This window comes from Poecile atricapillus, chromosome Z (genome assembly GCF_030490865.1).
Source record: "Poecile atricapillus isolate bPoeAtr1 chromosome Z, bPoeAtr1.hap1, whole genome shotgun sequence".
Lineage (NCBI taxonomy): Eukaryota > Metazoa > Chordata > Aves > Passeriformes > Paridae > Poecile > Poecile atricapillus.
In genome coordinates this window covers 11912577-11931163 of record NC_081289.1, presented here as the reverse complement: position 1 = coordinate 11931163, position 18587 = coordinate 11912577, and the positions used below count along the sequence as shown (strand labels likewise).

Genomic DNA, 18587 nt, shown 5'->3' with positions numbered 1-18587 from the left:
GTAATACTCATTAAACAATAATGTTCTGGGTGGGTTTGGATTTGTTGACCATCTGATAACTTTGTAAATGTTGAGACAATTTCAAGGAACTTAAATTAGGACTTAAAATCAAAGAATAGCCTTTCAGGCCCCTTTAATGGTGCAAGAGTCATAGAAAGTATAGACTGACATTGCTTAGGATGAGGGTGTTAGGCTTAAATGTTCAGGGACTGTTTTTAAAAGGAAAATATTGCTTCCTTGTCCAGAGTAAACATTGGCTTTTTTTTTTTTTATTTTCCTGAAAGATGCTAATATTTGCTAGCATTCTTTGGTTACTGAGAAAGTATCCCCAAATAAAACCAGACTATTACAGCCAAAACCATTGCCATAAAAAAGAATTCATGTTTTATATGAAATACCAGGAAGCAAATGTAAAAGCTGTCAACACTTTTTGTGTGCATTTAGGCAATGCAAGCAATAGTAGAATTTGAATGCTTCTGTTCTAAGGGAAAAATTTCATTAATTTCAAGTTGAATTAGTTTCACTAATTTCAGACCAGAAAGAAAATTAAAAACATAGTCCATCAAACCAGAAAAATCACAGCTTTAACTAACCTGTTATGTTAATCAAGCAGGAAAACTATTTTTTTTCTGTGTCCTGTTGTCTGTTGAGAATTTACATTGTTTCATCTGTAGATTACCAGCAGGCTGGACTAACTACTGAATACAGAGTATCAGTAATTATTTTGTGTCTTTTTTTCCCTTGTCACTTCTGTAACTCCTGTGTTGCCATGTAGTTATTTGTGACATACATTTATTTGTGTTTCCTTCATTATAACTTCTAGCCTACAACTTTATTTAGCATTTTTGATGTTTATTCTTTTTTCTTATATCTTGAAAGTTGGTTCTCTTCATTACTGTTGTATACCCATCTTCATCTCTTACTGTCTTCAGGTTTGTGGTCAAATGTTTTAGTGTGCACTGCTTTGCTGGAAAGGTCATGAAGGAAAATGCCTGCTTGGTCTGGGAAGTTTTTTTGAGAAATTCTGCTTGTGAAATCCTTTCAGTCAGATGATTTTTTTTTTTTTTAATTTTTCCTTTTAAAAACAAAGAGACTAGTCTCGACTGAATTCCTGTAGAAATTCACATACTCTTCTTTTGAATTGGCACTCTATCAAATACTTATTTGAAGCTTAGATTGGAACAGTTTCCTTTTCCAAGAAAGGAAGTGGAGTCACATATTCCACATAGATGAGAAATATAGATAAAGATCTTGAGGTGGGATCTGAAGGTGTTCCCGTGCGTTTCTGAAATACCTGGAAGTAAATCTGTCATCCAGAAGCCGGAGGTGTTGAATGAAGTTGTTTGTGTATCAGATAAAAACCCTGTGCTATTGTTTACCAAACAAACTATCAACTTGTACATTCTGGATTGTAAATATTAATCTTTTTAAAGCAGTGGCAGCTGAGGTTTGTTTTAAATTTATCAGCAGCTTGATTGACAAGGCCCTTGTATGAACCAGATTCATTCTACCAATTGACTTGAGGACCTTTCTGTTTGTTGAAATTTGTCACTGTAGAAGGACTGTATTTTGCAGATTAGTTGTGTAGCAGATTGAAGTTGTGGAGTACTTGAAAACCTTTAGATGATTGAGCATATACTTCATATGAGGTAATTTTTTCTTTGCTCTTCAAAATATAAAAATTACAGAAATGATTGCATTATAAATGTAAAAAAGGCATCCTACAACTATTTGGAAAATAATTAAAAATTTTAACAGTGGTTTTGAGGTACAGAATAAAGTTTATGTAACAGCTTTATTGTAGCGGCATGAGGAGTGTAGTGTTAGAGTTTTTCAACACTGGTTTTAAGAGGATGTACAATGAGCATCTTTAACTTGACACTTTAGGTACAAGCTTTTGTGAGTCTTCAGAATTAAAAGTTTCCTCCAAAATGTTCCTGATTTTAAAAAGGTTAAACCTCAAACTGTTTAAAGCAGTATTTTCATTTACTTTCTAGTAACGTCACTGTAGTATTCTTGTCTTTGTATCTTGTCAAGATACAGGCTTGCCAAAGAGACAACTGTTTCCTTTGTAGCAACTTTTGGATTGGCATGGCCTTGAGAGTACCTGGGATTTGTGTTACTGTGGAATTCAAATTGATAATGGTATGTCAAACAATAAATAGTTATGGTGGAGAAGCACCACAGCCTTTTCCTTTTCTTGAAATGCTTATTGAACAAAGTATGAGGCAAGTAAGAAACATTCTGCTTGAGTGGTATCACTACATTAATACTATGATATGTACTCTTAATGGTAATACTATGTAGATGCCTGTGTTCCTTTTCTAGGAGACAATTGCATACAATATAGCATGAATGGAGAAGATTTAAGGACCTTTTCTTGAATTCAGGAGAAACTAATTAATTGGCAAAGTTCATATTGTTCAAGCATTTGAACATTTAGCAGTTCTACTTGAATGTTCAGCCATTAAAGCAAGAAATTTAGTGGAGAGAAATAATGTGAAGTAATTAATAGAAATAACTAGTTGTCTGAGTTTATTGTTTCTGTACAAGCCATTACTGCTTTGGTTTAATTTCAATAATTGCTTTATAGGTTTCTGCTATATATTCTTTCTGCCAGAATCATGAGAATTTTGTTGGTCATTGGGTAACCTGTCCTGTCTCTTTCTGAAACCTGAATTATGCTTGGAAGGTGTGTGATTCTGAATTGTTTGGGACAAATTTGTTCAGCAAAAATTGACAGATACTGCAAATATAAGTGATTACAACACAGAATTCTTTTGTCTCTCTGTAAATATTGTGCTGGTTATTAGCTAGGGTTATTACAGTTGAAATCTTAGTACAAGTTTGTGACTTCTTTCTAGCTCTTAAAATGCTATTGAACTCTATCATAAATGGCCTCTTTATAACTAGCACATTCCTTGGCTTCCAAACACAGCCTCAAAGAAAGGGTGAAAATAGTTGTAAGCGTGTTTTCTCCAGATAGTAGAAATGTATTTTCTATTTTCTATCTTATTTTTATTTTTACAATCCCTTATATATTCCCTGTGTATGCGTTGCTGCATGGAAGTACTGATTCAGTCTTTGTCAAAAGTTTTCTTATTTTTATTTACTAAATAGTGGGGGTTTTACTTGCCAGTCATAAGCTGGCATAACTATATTATCAGTATCATAGTTTTACCTGCTGAATTGTGGGGCATCTAAACTGCTGAAAGTCTCTAAAGATACTGTGTTTCTATACAATGTTCAAGCTTGCATAAAAAAAAAAAAAAAGACTTCTAGTGAAAGATAAAATTGGCATTTTTTTATTGGAATTGTATATTAAGCACTAAATATGTGTTATTGAATAGCAATTCAACTAATTGCCGAAGGATGTCACTGAAAGGAACAGCAGCTCTGAGCTCTAAAGATGTTTCAGTAAGGTAATTCGAGCTCAAAACTAGATGGCAATTACAGTGTTTCTTGACTGCACGAACAGCTCTGCTTTTTGCCCAGAGCAGTTGTTAGGCTCCAGCTTTTCAGCTTGAAGTCATTCTCAGTGAAGGTCTTGCAGGACAGGATCTGTGTTGCAGATGAATCGGCAAGACATGGCTGTTGAAACCCTTTTGGGAGGGCAGGACATAACAGCTATGACAGACCATTGTTCAGGGAGTGTGAGAGTGTGTGCAGATTTTTGAAAAGGCTAAAATAAAGTTTTAATAAGGCTCTAAGACTATTCTCCTGTGCCTCTATTTATGGCAGCTTTGGTTGCAGGAGACTAGCAGGTAGGAAATTCTAGTTTACTTCTATTGGAGTGAAAGCTCAGTTTTTCCTGTTTCAGTCATGGTGCTTTTTTTTTTTTTTTTTCCACCTTGTATGAATTGCTTGGAAAACAAACACTGACCTCAAGGAAATGTGTTCCAAGGCATGGGAAAAGAGGAAGGGTTTTGCATCTTGTGAAGGAAGAGGGAGGAGAATTTGGGTTGGTTCCCCCCCCTTTTCTTTCATGCTGAGCAGAAACAAAACCAAGATACATTCTCCATGGATCTTAATGCTTCATGCCACATACTATGAAGTCGCAGGCAAGGGAATGGTAAAGACTGAGGAGTAATAGGTGGTGATAGATGATGAAATATTTCAATGAGAGTTGATATGGTTAAAAAACCTCAATATTCTTCAAGGGTAGAGGCTAGTACTTATTTAGATCCTCTTGCTGTTTGTTGGTATGAATTGTTCCTCGTGTATTTGCTGTGCAGGTTTTCCTGTGAATGCTTATCACAGGGTGCTTTTGAGTGTTTCAGGATGTTATGTTGGTTGAGACACAAGCACTGAAGCTGAAGAGCCACAAAGCTGTCACAAGCAGTGACTGGTTCAGCCCCTCCTGTGGCCATGAAAAAATATCACTTGTGTTCCGGTTAGCTGCCTGGTTGACCTGGGATAAAACCTCTTGCCTTCGGGGTGTTTTTTTGTGGAAAAGGTCTAAACTCACCTTGAGATACTTTCTTCTTGTTTCCAAGGTCCTGGGACATTGTTGCTTTGGTATCTGTTCGTGTTACATCAGAGGTGCTGTGTTTTGAAGTAAATCTGGTGTGTGTAATGGACATGGGGACAAGTATCTACTTCATCTCTATTTTGGGTGAAGAACATGGTCTGTAGAAGTTTTCACTCAAATGTTGCATTGATAGTGTTACATCCAGGATGCCAAAATTTGATTTACTTCAGAGGCAGAGTCTGGGATAGACTGTCAAGATAGTGGACTGTAGTGTGGTCACCTCTTCTGGATAACTCAGAGTGGCTCTTGAAAAGAGGTTTAGCTAGACCTATAACCATTTTGTGTTTTAAATAAAGATTAAATGTGATGCTTTTAATATACCTGTGCTATCAGCATGCATAAAGCCTAATACTGAAGGAATAAGAGAAAAGTTATGAATCCAGTAACTTGGAAATCATTATTTTAAACAAGGGGGTTCCCTGGTTTGAGTTTTATTTCTTTGTTACTCTAACCGCTTTGCTTCCATATGCTGTTTGGGTTTATATTGTGAAGACAGAAAGTCATCTTGTTGAAAAGATTTCGAGGCTTATTTCTGTTCTGAATTATCAACAATTGTTCTGTAATTGCTCTAACTCTCTTAAGAAGCCTGCTATTTGTAGTGTGCTAATGTTAACCTTTTCTAACCTTTCCAAGGTGCTTCCTAGACTTGAGTCCGAAGCAGTCAACTTTCTAATTGAGTACTTTTGTACTAATAGAAATTTTCATGTTCTTCACTCATAGTCTGTAAAGACTGTTACTGTTTCATTGTCCAGCATGTTTTCACATCTCCTAATGTTCTCACAGTAGTCACTGCAATAACTGACCAGGAAACAGTATGTTTCAGAGATGGGAAGTTATAATCCCAGTTCTTAATGAGTGTGTGTCCTGGGGTGACTTTACGATACTGGTATCCCCAATTGCCTGGTTTATGCTACATATTAACTAAATATATTATATATTAATATATATATATATATTTATATATTAATAAATATATTTAGTTAATAATGCATATTAACTAAACTAGGACAGTGTGCTGCAGGAGTTTCTAAACTATCTCAGAACATACATTAGTAACCTACTAGCTAAAACCAAATTATGCTTTAATAATTTAATGTTCTGCTTTGCTTGATGATTTCCTTGCTTGTTGCCAAACTGCAGATCTGCTTAGTCTTCTCCAGCCTTGTAAAACTGGCAGTAGGCTTAACTATAATGCTGAACATAAATTACCTGTAATTGATAGTACTGCTAGTTTAGACTATGATTAACATGCAGATAGTATAAAAATAGTTTTAGGAATGAGGGAAAGGAAAGGAGACTTTTGAGGCAGTCAGGCCACATTTTGATAGTGTCTGCATAAAGGTATCTTTAGTTATTAGCAGTGTGGGAAATGTGCCTGATTCTAATGCTTTTCTTAGGGAAATTATAGGTTTGGAAAGATTGGAAATGTTGATCTTACTCTGACAGTACATAATTTTGGAGAGTAAGTTGCTGGTTTGAGTTTTTCACCTGATTCTGATTTTAATGCAATACTGAAGAAAGTAGGATGTACCCCTAACAGGCTGTTTGCAGTATTATCATTTTGCCTTCTCTACATGAGGATACACCAGCGTTGTCTTCATTGGCTGATACGTCTCTATGGGATAGAAATCTCCAGTTAGTGCAGTAACATGAATTCACCACTTTCCTGAGAAAATATCAGGGAGTAAAGGTGATGTGAAATCATAAAATGACCCACAAAGATGATTGAAGTCCAACTCCTGAACAGAACACACCATCCAATCTAATACTGAACTAATGCTGTTTTCAGTTGTCTGGGTCATTTTGGAGGGATTTTTCTTCTGTGTGGTTTCCACAAGCCTCCTGGAACGCAGTGTTTGTTGGACTCATCATTGTCCTGCTATGAAATGCTGAAGACAGAGCTCCCAAGGGAGTGTAGTTACACTTGTAACTTATCTATTAATCACTTCAGCAGAGATTTGCTTGGAGCACCTAGAGCTCCAGGGTTAGTAGGTGTTGCCAGAAGAGAGTGCCAAGGCAATGAAAACTCTTCCTTCTATCAGTTCAGCCTGCAATCTCCTTTCAGGGCTTTGTTTCAGAGAGATACAGGTCCAGTGCAGACTGCTAGCCTCTGTTATTGCAGCCAAAGCCATCTGTGAATGTTGAGATACAGTGAAGTTTTACAAAGCTCATTGTTTATGTTTGACTAGTATTTGGGAAGGCTTTTTCCCTCCTTCGTGAGGGCTAGGAATTCTTGTAAACAACTGGTGTTTGAAAGCTGACAGGAATCAAGGGGGAAATATTGTCATGAGTCACAAGTGTATGCTATTTTACAAATACTTCCAAGACAAAGTGTTGTTCACTGTGTTCATTTATTCCTTGCTATTGCGACCTGGAGTTGCACGTGCACTCCTAAATAGTCCATTCTCCACCTGAGTTTACTACCACTACTAGTCGTGGTGTTTCCCATAGACTCCACTGATAAGAAAGTGGTATAGGAAAACTCCAGTTGGATTTGCAAGGCCTTGAAATTGAAATACTTCTGGAATCAAAGCAGTTTTAGGATGTCAGAGCCCCATTTGAGCACTGGTACCAAAGTCTGCACTGCACTGTCTGTTGCCAAAAGCGTCTCTGGAATTTCGTCGTTCATAGGCACAGAACCTGAAACCTGGGTTATCTGACCACAGACAACCATAAGATAGTAATTTTGAAATTTTTTTTTTGGTAATTTACTTCACATTGCTCCATACAGGTACATTTTTCTCACTGTATGAGTACTAGTGAATGTATTCTGCCCTAGTAAGCTGTATCTAAATTATTTGAATGAGACCAGAGTTGCACATATTTGTTTTTTTCTTTCCTTCCTGTTAGTAAGAAAAATGCAATGTCCACCTTTTGATAGAAATAACTGTCTAATTTTATGAAATGAGTGCATTAATACATTTTGTCTTCTAGCATCTTTTATGCTCTAATTTTTAAGGTAACTTCTATGGAAGATTTTCTTTAATTGCTTGTTTGTTTGAGTATTTCTTAATGCACTATGGCAAATTTTGCAGAACAAAATCTGTTCCTCTGTAATTGGCACAATGTCATGAGACCACTGCCAGAGCTGTGTAGAGTTTCCTGAGCCTGGTTCTATGGCCCGGTGTCACATGGCAAGAGGGTGCTGTGGAATACTGTAGAAGGTGGCATCTGACACTCTGGTATGTCTTGCTCCTCAGGAATGCTCAGAAAGGAGAGTCAAGAGAACATCTCTGTTGTATTATCTCATTTGGACAATTAGAAATGTCAGACAAGGCTGGTAAAATATTTGTATTGTTCTCCTTCAAAAGTAGCCTGGAAAGGAGTCAGAGGAACTTCTGTATCTTAAGTAAAGTTTATGCTTTTGAAGTGAGATCTTTAAATTTCAGTAGGCTATATAAATGCTTTCTTTAATCCACAAACAGCACTTCTATGATATTAGTCTTTGTGTCTTTAAAGGCTTTCTAAAGTTTTAAACAAACTGACAATGAAATTCAAAAATCTGTATTTCCTGAACTAATTGGACAAAGTTCTTCTTGATATGGTAGGGTTCTACAAGTAGGGTTTAAAAAGCTGGTTTGTCTTTTTGTAAAAACTCTGAAGTAGATTTGTAGTACAGATTGTAAAACCACTGTGGAAGTTGGAAGTATGTTTCTGAAACTTAAATTGCTTCAAAGACTCATCTCCCCACTGTCACATGTGGTGTTTGTTACCACCCCACAAACCACTTCTGTCACATAATGAATAAGCAGAATTAAAATTGAGCTTTTCTAATGACTGGAACTAAAGGCCTTGTGAATGTAATTCTTAAAGTGTGTATTTATGGCTCACCATGCTTACTCTTTGACCATTTTGTTTGTTCTTAAAAGAACATACCAGTGAAGACTTCCATGGTACCAGAATAGCAGTTGCACTGAACAGACGAGTATCATGGAAGCACCCAGCGTTATCTGCAGAGGCACCAGGCTGAACGTCCCGTGTCCCTGCTGTTGGTGCCCGAGTATCTTCAGGAAGTATTTTGGCAGTTGACTGACTTAACCCAAATGAGTGCTGCTTTGTACTCTAGACAGTTGTTTATGAAGAATTAGCTTGAAACTGGGCTGAGACGGATCTTACTGGCTGTCTTGTCAGCTTAGTCTTAGTCTGAACAGAATTCTTTTCTCTTCTGCCCTGTCATTACCCCTGTTCTGCTATTGAGTACATTCTCCTCCTCCTGGTCACTCTGGGCTGTAACCTAGGAAGCACTGGAAGCCTTGCATCCCACAGCAGGATGTGAGCACACACTGCAATAGCCTTCTGCAGGAATTTTCTGTTGTGTGTAGGGTGGAATCCTCTGCTGAATCTGGCACTTTTCCATTCCTGTGGTATTTTGTTCAAAGCTCAGTTTTAAAAATTCTTTCCTTACTCTTCACCTCTTCTAAAGCATGAAACAGATATTATTCTATATAGCAGATACTATTATAGATTGTAAAGAATGCTCCTTACTAATTTTGATTGCTCACAGGACTGTACTTAGCTATCTTCTATTACTCATGTCACAGAGCAGCTGGCTAACATGAATGAAAAGCATGAATCCTGAAGTATTTTAGGAACAGATGTGTGCTAGAAACAACCTGTGTTTCATTTCCAGGCTTTGCCTTTGGAGCTGGGTTAAGCTAATCCTACCTTTTTGTCTGTTTAGCAGACTGCAGAAAAGGGGAGATTGAATCATGTAGGGAAGAAGGCTGTGCTGGATTCTCATAGCATTGTTTTCTAGAGAATGAAAGTTGGTACTAGTCACTTGAGCCTCTTTGGCTTAAAATTCATCCAGATTGTATTGGTGCAAGTTTTTTCTTGCATGCCTTTAAAATGGGCTTATACAAAAAAGGATCATCTTCCTACTTTTTGATACCTTACCTGACTTCCTTGAGTGTGTTCTTTCTCATGTAAAAGAACTTTGCTTCTAGTCATGGTTTGTAGAAGTTGTTTTTCTCTAAACTTCTTTTAAGCAGAGTGTCCTGGGGTGACATTTTCCCTATAGAAATCAGTACGATGGAGGGAAAAACCCTCTAAGACTCACAACCATGTAGGAACAATACACAAAATCATATTAATGACCGTGCTTGGAAAGTGTCATTGTTGGTCTTTGTTTTTTTTTTTTAAACCCCTCTTAATTGGAGGTTTATAGCCTATTTCAAAGTATTTCTCAGCCTTGCAGTTCATAGCTCATTTAGCCAAATTATGTGCATTCATTTGGCCTTTTCTAGAATCCTGGATATGTTCAGTCTTAGCACAAGTGATATTTTTGGACTTAGGAAAGGTTGATGTTACGTAGGACAGTGTCTCCTATGTGCAGTGGTATTCTTTGTCTGCGTGGTGTCACAAACCAAGTTTCTTTGCCTGTGTGTTCTGGTTACGCTGTGAATTTGTTTTTAGTGTTGCAAAGGTGAGTGCAGTCTACATGGGAACTTCCAGGAACTGTTTGTGTATTTTTAAGAATCTTCCTGTTGCTCACTCTCTCAATGCTGTCAGGTTAAATATTTAGCAGCTTGATCACTGGTCAGACGCTTACTACCACACCTCCAGATATTTACTGGTTTTCTTTGTTGGTTAATATTGCAGATTACTCAAGAAAATTCATTTTAAGAAAAAAAATGGTTGCAGGCTAGTTCGATTGCTCTTTTTATTCTGTAGTGATTGAATCTGTGATGAAGTCCTTGCAGAAGAGAAAAACATTGAAAACTGGTGCTTCTTGATTTGTTTGTTGTTTTTTTTTTTTTTACCTTGCCATTTGCTCTTGCTCTGCAAATGTCACTTTTCTGGTTTATTGCATGTGTATTATTCAATTAAATTAATGACAGGTTTTACCCACATTTGCACAGGTAATTTTATTTTTTTTTTTGCTATATCCATATAAATTTCATGAAAATGTTTTTCTCTATGTAAGAGAGATGCTAAGTTTTATGTGATTTTATTCTTAAGGTTGAGGGTGGGGCTAGGACAATTTTGGACCTAATATGCATAATTAGTCACCTCAATTGCATAATAAATTAGGAGGAATTATTGGAGGTCTTGAGTTGACAAACATTTTTTAATTAAAGTGTGCGGTGAATGTCCTGTGTTTTCTTCTTGAATTGTTCTAAAGCTACTAAAACTGGCTTTCCAAACAGATCTTCCTTATGGTCTCTTTCTGCCAGTATATTGTTGCATAGTCAGTGACAAACAAGATTTATGTTTTTAACTGGCAAAAAGCTTCTCCCATTGTCCCCCTTCCCCAGAAGAACATAAGTCATGAATGTTTTGAGTCTTCAGGTGTACAATGATGAATTGAATATGGAGGGAGGGAAACATGAAGAATGTCTGTCCTTCTTCCATTTTAGAACACCCCTCCACTGGAGATGCTAGGCTTGTTTGAAGCTTCTTTCAGTCTTCCTCTTGATAGTCTTATGCACCAGCACCATGTCAGTGTTGATAGAATGACTGGGTTTGCAACCACCAGAGTTAAATTTCTTAGTTCTTTGGTGTTCCTTTTTAAATCTGGATGTCTACACAGTTTAAAATAATAAGCACTGCTGGCTCCTCTTGTATTTATTTTCTTTTTTTAATGGGAACTTTTACTCTTCTGCTTTAAGGTTGCAAAAAGCCTAATTTGTTTGGAATGATAAAAGCTGTATTGCTCCTTTTATTTCCTAGGCTATGGAAGGCAGGGACTGTTTTTTGTTATTAAAGGTTTTGACTCACATTTCTAGGATTTGAAATAGATGCAGGGGGGAAAATGGCATATTGTTACGAATACAGCAGACCTCCTGTCACTCATCTTAATTGTGAATAGCTTGTGCCTGAGAGACAGGGACCTTCTTTCTTTGAGCTTGAAACTCAGCAGGAGTTGGGTGTTAGGAGTTGGCACCAGTTAAATGTAAGAGTTTGGTTTCTGTTCAGTTGTCCTGTGCCTCAGAACCAAGTACCAGCTGTTCCTGAGCCAGTCCATGCTGTGCTTTTTTCCCCAGGTGCCCTGAGATGATATTTCTGTTTCTCACAGGTATTCTTTATGCAGTTGTTACTCCACAACAGGGCAATGTATTGTCCAAGTAAAATATGGCCATAGTTCATGCTGGTGCTGTACTGGCTTTTCCAAAATTCTGTGTCTCATGATGCATAGAGCTAGCATCAACTTGAGCATAACCTGTTGATGTGCTAAAAGTACTGGATGACTAGGTGTTTAAACTTCCTTGTAGTTAATATCATAAAACGAGAGAAGAATTTTTTTTCCCGAGTGATCATCATGAATGAAACTAATACCTTGTGATGTTTATCTTGAGGCTTGAAAATATAACAAAAATCTTTTTTTCCAGAGGCTAAGAAGATTATCAACAAAATACAGAACAGAGAAGATATACCCAACAGCCACTGGAGAAAAAGAAGAAAATGTTAAAAAGAATAGATACAAGGATATATTGCCATGTAAGTCTGATTTACATGTTAATAGAAGATGAAGGAAGGATACATTCTCCATGTATTTTGAATTTGACTTTTTAGTTATTATTGAAATGCAAAATTGGAGCTAATTTGCTGAAAGATGACCTTCTTAAAATTTTTGTTTTTTACTTAAAAGGCAAAGTGACTGAATTCTTATATTTTATCAGAAGTATCACCCAAAAATAAATGTGTTCTGGTTCTGAAGCTGTATCAAGCCAACACTTTCATTTTAGCTCAGAACAGTTGAGAAGTTTATTAGATGCTTGAATGTATGTTTTCCTTAGGAGCATGTTATTAATGGTAGAAAACAAACAAATGTCAGTATATTCTCTAGGTGAAATTCTAAGGAGGCTTAAGGAGCCAGTTTTGATGTAAAATAGATCTTTTTTGCCTGTCTGTATCCTGCAAATTGTGTTGAAAAGCTTCCAGTGCTAGATTAGCTTTGGTTTCTATTTTGCTAGAGTCCAAATGAAATTCTTTTTAATGTGTGGACACAGAAAGCAAGAGAGCACAATTTAAATTTTAAACCCACCAACATGTGGATATTACAGATCAGTGATCTGAAATTACAAGACTTACATGCTCACTTTGTGTAGCTCCTGAGGCCACGTATTTCAGAAGCTCTCACTGTTCTTCTTGATCTGAACAGCTGACAATGAGATTAAAGGGTAGTCTTCTGACAAATGTCACTTCTCTTGTCCCAGAAGGTCAGCAACAAGTACTTTTTACTCTGCTTATTAGTTGGGAGGAAATGTTTAATAGGTAGAGTGAAAAAGAGAGAGGAAGTCATTATCGTCATCTTATTATCACTGTCCTGGCATTTTGGCAGATCATAAATGATATAGTGAAATCTTGGTAGCAGCAGGCTGAGCTGGTGAGACAGCAGCACTGTAGGAATGCATGGCTGGAACTACAGCAGTAGAGGAGCACATCTGTCATCTGCATGGAAATAAAACCTGAGTCACCGGGATCTGGAAGGGAATGAAGCTCGCAATGGGGAAATGAGATGACATTTAGGAAAATTGAAGGTGTATTTTCAGTTTGTAAGTGAATGTCTCAAACATCCAAAGTCTCCAGCAATGAAGTGATGGGAGTACCAGCTTGAAATGAGAAGTAGGAGAAAGACAAAGTATCCTTGTCTCTCTCTTGTAAGTCCAGGAAATAATGTACATTTGTAACTTAATCAGAGATTAGTGCCGTATTTATCAGAGATTGTTACTGCTACCAGAGAGATCAGTACCTCAGCACTAACTCAGCACTGGCTTCAGAGTAAAAGATGCATTACAGTTTACTAAGCCATGCTAAATGGTTGTTAAATGCAACATAGTGTTCACTGGTCACCTGAAGAACCAATTAGTTATTGTGAACTGAGCCTTTAAGTTATATAACAATATACAAGCACTTAATCTTCAGAAGCTGAGAACTGCAGTGGATTTTTTGGGGAAAATTCTATTCCAGACCATAAACTCTGAAACAGATGAGCTGTGGCACACAGACAGGATGGTGATGTTGGCATTTGGAAACTGCTCTAGAGTTTTGGATCTGTGCTGGGAAGATAGGATCCCTCATTAGCCCGCTACTTTATTTAGTCTGTTCTGCCACTTAAAAGCAGATTTTAGTACAAAGTCCATGACACTTTTTCACACTTAGAGAATGTTCTTGCTTTTATAATCTATGTATCAGTGTGTAACACAGAGCAATTTGTTTCAAGGGTTTTCTAGGCCTTTATATGAACGTGTGTTCTCTAGATTTGTGATCTAAAAATCTTGTAATTTACACTTGTGCTTTTTTAAGAAGTATTACATGGTAACACAAAGTTTTTTGCATATTATGAGGACTCCGGCAGAAAAAATTCACCATTTCGCAAGGTTTTTTGGGAGAGCTTTCCATATAGAAATAACTCTTAGCATTTACTTCTTCTGGGCATGGTTCCCTGTTTTATTATTGGTGATGTTTTGACGAAACAAAAAACCCAACTAACCATATTTTCTCTTTAAAATATATTTGTTCTTTGTTTTTTTCTTGAATTTAGGTCTAGTCAAAGGTTTCGCAACTGTTCTGTGGTTGCGGAATTGACCCTGGGTGCAGAAAGTAACAAATTGCTTGAGCACCTGCTGTTTCTACAGATACTTCTGTTACCCCATTTAAAGATAATTTCTTTTTTGATGTGGATTTCCAACTAAAATCTATTGTAGAGATAGTTTGAACAATTTTTATATGATAGCTAATAAGTGTTGTTATCAGCAAGAGCTGGAAGGACTGGCAAACCTGCCAACCGCCTGCACCATTTTAGTAACAATCAAGTTGTTGCGTTAAAGGTGCAATTTTTTTTTAAGGCTAAAAAGAGTAACAAAATGTTTAGTTTATTCCATCAACAAATAATAAGGCTATTTTCATATTGCTGAGGATTTTGGTCTCCAAAGATCTGTTGGTATTATCAGAAGCTTTATCTGAGACAGTCAGTAATGTTTGAGGCAGAAACTTGACATTCCCAAAAGCCCCTAAACGAAGGAATCTGCTGCTTTCTAGTTCAGAAGTGCTCCAGCAAAGAGCCTAGCCCAGTATTTGGGGGATAGGGGTCAGTCTGTGCCTGAGCAGTAAACCCTAATGCCTGTTTACTGTTGTCATACCTGATGGAGTCCTTGGCAGAGAGTTTTTGAGAGCTGCCAGCTGCTTTACTGTACGCTGGTGTTTTGTGCTTTCTGGTTTCCTTAAGTGTATCTTAATTCTGACCACCATGATCTGTGTTAATGTTGTGTAACTGCAGTTTTGATGGCTTCTGATTAATTGTATTTTGCCTCTTTTTAATGAATTGCTCTTGGAATTCTAGGAGGTGGTATCCTGTGAACTTCAGAAGCACATAGCAGTATGAGCTACTCTGCTTATCTACTCACTACCTGAGTTGGTTTACCCATAAATCAAATGTATTGACTTGCTTCTGCAACTTACCTTTGGAAAATGTTCTTTAATGTACTATATATATTATATTTCCTGCTCTATTTTGATTTACATGTGTTGTAATCCTTATTCAAAAAAATATTTTGGTCTATTTTTATAGTTGATCACAGCCGAGTTAAATTGACCTTAAAAACTCCTCCACAAGATTCAGACTACATCAATGCAAACTTTATTAAGGTATGTGGTACTAGTTTAACAGTTCTTCTATTCTTTTTAAGCTTTTTTTTTTTTTGTCAGTGAAGTTTTAATATTATAGTCTAACATAAAACTTTAAAGCTGTGAGGGAAGATATTCTTATGACTTGAATAAATTTGAAAACATGATGCCATTTATAACAGAATCTTTAAAGCCTAGATTTTACTCCTAGGTGGAAATGTAATGTAAAATACTTCATTTTAAAGTGTCAGGCAAATGAATTGGAGATTTATACCACAGGAAAATTCAGATGCAGTTGTTTTAACAGGTGACATTTTTAGGGACCATAAATGAAGTGTTTGACAAATTGTGTATGTTAATGTACATTTTGCTCTGTTCATGTGTGGCAGTGGAATTAACATTCTTAATCTAACATTATAACATTCTTAATCTAACAATGGTAATGGAATTAATCTAACATTCTGAAAGAGAAGAAGAATTTGACTAAAAGCCTGTTAAAGTTTTGTTTCAAAGTATTAATATCTTGAGCTGTCTTTTCAGCTTTATTCTGATGCTGCTTCTACACAGTATTTATTTTTCAGAAACAGGTGTTGCTCTAAATCTTACTGCATGAATGTTTAACTTGAAAAGCTGAACATTAATGTACTGAAAATTTATATTAAAAAAATCCTAAAATTTTATACGTAATATATATTATATGCATATAATACATTGAAATGTATTGCAGGGAGGGAGGAACTTTAATTTGTTAAAGAGAATGCGTTTTTGCAGAACAGTTTTCAATTTTTCATCACTGAATGTTTGAATAACAAAGAAAATGCAGACTTAAAGGGAATCTTCAGAACCTAAACAACTTATTTCCTGTGACAGTCTCTGGCAGTGCTGTAGCTGTTGTGATCCTGGGCTCCCTTGAGATTACCAGCAAAATTCCCACTAACGTAATTAGGAGTCATGTTTCATATTTACCCTTCCTGTTATATCTATCTATCTAGATATCCGTCTAGCTAGCCATCTAGATATTCTAATTTTACACTGTTTTAACCCATAACCTTTTTTAATTCAGTGCAGTTAAATGTTCTTTATAAACATTAATGGTTCTTTTCTGCAATCCTAGGGAGTGCATGGGCCAAAAGCATATGTTGCTACCCAGGGACCGTTAGCCAATACAGTCATAGACTTCTGGAGGATGATATGGGAATACAACGTTGCTGTAAGTAGCTATAGAAAAATTCAGTGTTACCTTATATCATGGCACTGTGATTGTGTATTTTTTGCCTGAGCTGGCTATTATTATCAAAATATTGACAGTGATTTAGAGTATTTACTTCCCAAATCTTGATTTTTGTAGTTAAATAGAATTACTATTATTTATTCAGTTTAATAATGCAAAATCAAAGTAATAATTTTGTTGAATGGATTTTAAGAACTTCATATTTATGAATAGGTTCTTGTTGGGTTACATCTGTAAGGTAGGAGATAATTCTGACTTAATGTTGACTGACAAAATCAAATATAGAACCAGCAAGTGAAACAAAAAAACCCCAAACCACTTACCTTTCTTTTAATGCTAATTTTGGATTAGTTATTGCTTTGTGTATTCTACATGTTTGAACAGCTTTTGTCTGGAATTAACTTTTAAATATTTGGGGAAATTGGATAGGTTTGACAAATTATTTGTGAAATTTTTTGGAGAGGGGGAGTTGTTTACTATATGGTTATTTACTATAACTAATAGCTTACCTGTTGGTGCATTTTTATTGTGCTACTCATGCTTTCTGAAATAGTTTCACCTAAGAAATTTGATTGATGATCAGGGTCTTTTTTCTGGGGAGGGTTTGTTCATATTCTATGCATTATGTCACTTTGAGCAAATATAGCTATGTTTCTTCCAGCTGGCAAATGGTTCTGTATTTTTATAAGTTTAGACTTTACTGTCAGACTGAAAAAATAAAGTATTTATACAGGATTACAGTGAATTTGAATTAAATAGCCTTGAAGTAGTGTATTAGTGATAGATTTTGTGAAGGGTGAGACTTGGTTACTGTTTTAGAATTAGAAGAGCATTTGTATGCAGGAAAGAAAATATTAATAATAGTCTCTTCTGCAGTAACCATTTAAAATATCAGTATCTGCCTGACAGAAGCCAGTGGTGAAGTGTAGGTTTAAGTTATGTGATCCAAAACCATCTAACTTGGACCATCTCTTTTTTTTCTTTTCAGATAATTGTAATGGCCTGTCGAGAATTTGAAATGGGAAGGGTATGTGTCCTAAATACAAAAATAAATGAACTTTGCCCATATAGGCAATAGCTTTGAAGCTTCATATGCCAAATCCTTAACTGTGATAATAATATGCCAGATGAAGTGAGAATGCTAATCCTTACTTTTCTATACATAAGGAATAGTTCATGAGACTGCATTTCTTTGCCCCGTTTGTAGGATTACATGGTTATTTAGGTGTTAGCTCAGTGGAATATGTGTTTGTGTACAGAACTGCACCAAGGGTTTGTTTCGGGCCATGTCATTGTGGAAAAAGTGTCTTGCTCTTTGTGGGATGTAGGCCAACTATGAAAATCCTGAGTCCTTCAGAATTTCCTGTCAATTGATACAGCTGCAAAAACAATTTTTTTTTTAAGTCTCTCTTCTTTATTCTTATGACCTTAGAAGGAAATCCAGAATTGTGAATTCCCAACTTTCACAAAAACTAAGCTTTCATTGCTCTCCTCTGTATGATGCTTATGCATATGGTACAGGCAGACAGGAAATCCTAATTTGCAAAGTGTCTTTTGCCTGTATTTACGTTGGTTGTTTGAGGTCTTGGTTTTGTTTTTCTCTTGTAATCCAAAAGGAAAGTTGTTTTACTACCTTAAAAGAAGTCCAGAATAAGGCATTTGGGGTTGTGATTTTGTCTGCTCTGCTTCTGGTAATCATCTTTCAGTACCATGCATGAATTAAATTAGGATTCTTTACTTTAACAGAAAAAATGTGAGCGTTACTGGCCTCTGTATGGAGAAGCAGCTGTAACTTTTGGACCATTTCGTGTTTCTTGTGTAAGTATAAACCTTTATAAATTAATTTTCAAGTATTTAATGAGTTTGTAACTTAAATGTTCAATGAACTGTTTGTAGTGGGCTTTTTAGTTGTTCAGTACTAAATTTTGCACAAGGACTCTCAAAGAAATGTGTACATCTAATCTGTGTGGTATTTTTAATTCTCCAGAATTGTTTTATTTTTTTTAAAGAGGGGAACCTGTGTCCCTTGGTCCTGTATCTTTTATGTATTATTTCTTGAGCTTTATATGCTGCTTGAATGTCTGTACCATCCTCACAAAATCAAAATCTTGTGCAGTTTTGTCTGTTCTGACTTGTGCGTTCTGAGTGAACTGGAAGTAACACTAGCATAGGATATTTTTATTAGGTTAATAAGCATGAAGTGTTTTAAGGTGTTCAGAAAGAGTTTACATGCCTGTTTATTCAGCTATTAATACT

The 18587-nt window shown here is 36.1% G+C and overlaps 1 protein-coding gene across 4 annotated transcripts in view; it reads left to right on the top strand.

Moving 5' to 3' along the window:
* The window catches only part of LOC131573119 (tyrosine-protein phosphatase non-receptor type 12-like), a 69690-nt gene that overhangs the window by 20064 nt on the left and 31039 nt on the right, over positions 1–18587 (top strand). For all 4 annotated transcript variants that reach the window (XM_058826727.1, XM_058826726.1, XM_058826725.1 and 1 more), the window contains exons 2-6: positions 11863–11971; positions 15045–15121; positions 16215–16310; positions 17320–17358; positions 18078–18149. In XM_058826727.1, the coding sequence (XP_058682710.1) occupies positions 11863–11971; positions 15045–15121; positions 16215–16310; positions 17320–17358; positions 18078–18149 (393 nt within the window). The remainder of the gene's footprint in view (positions 1–11862; positions 11972–15044; positions 15122–16214; positions 16311–17319; positions 17359–18077; positions 18150–18587) is intronic.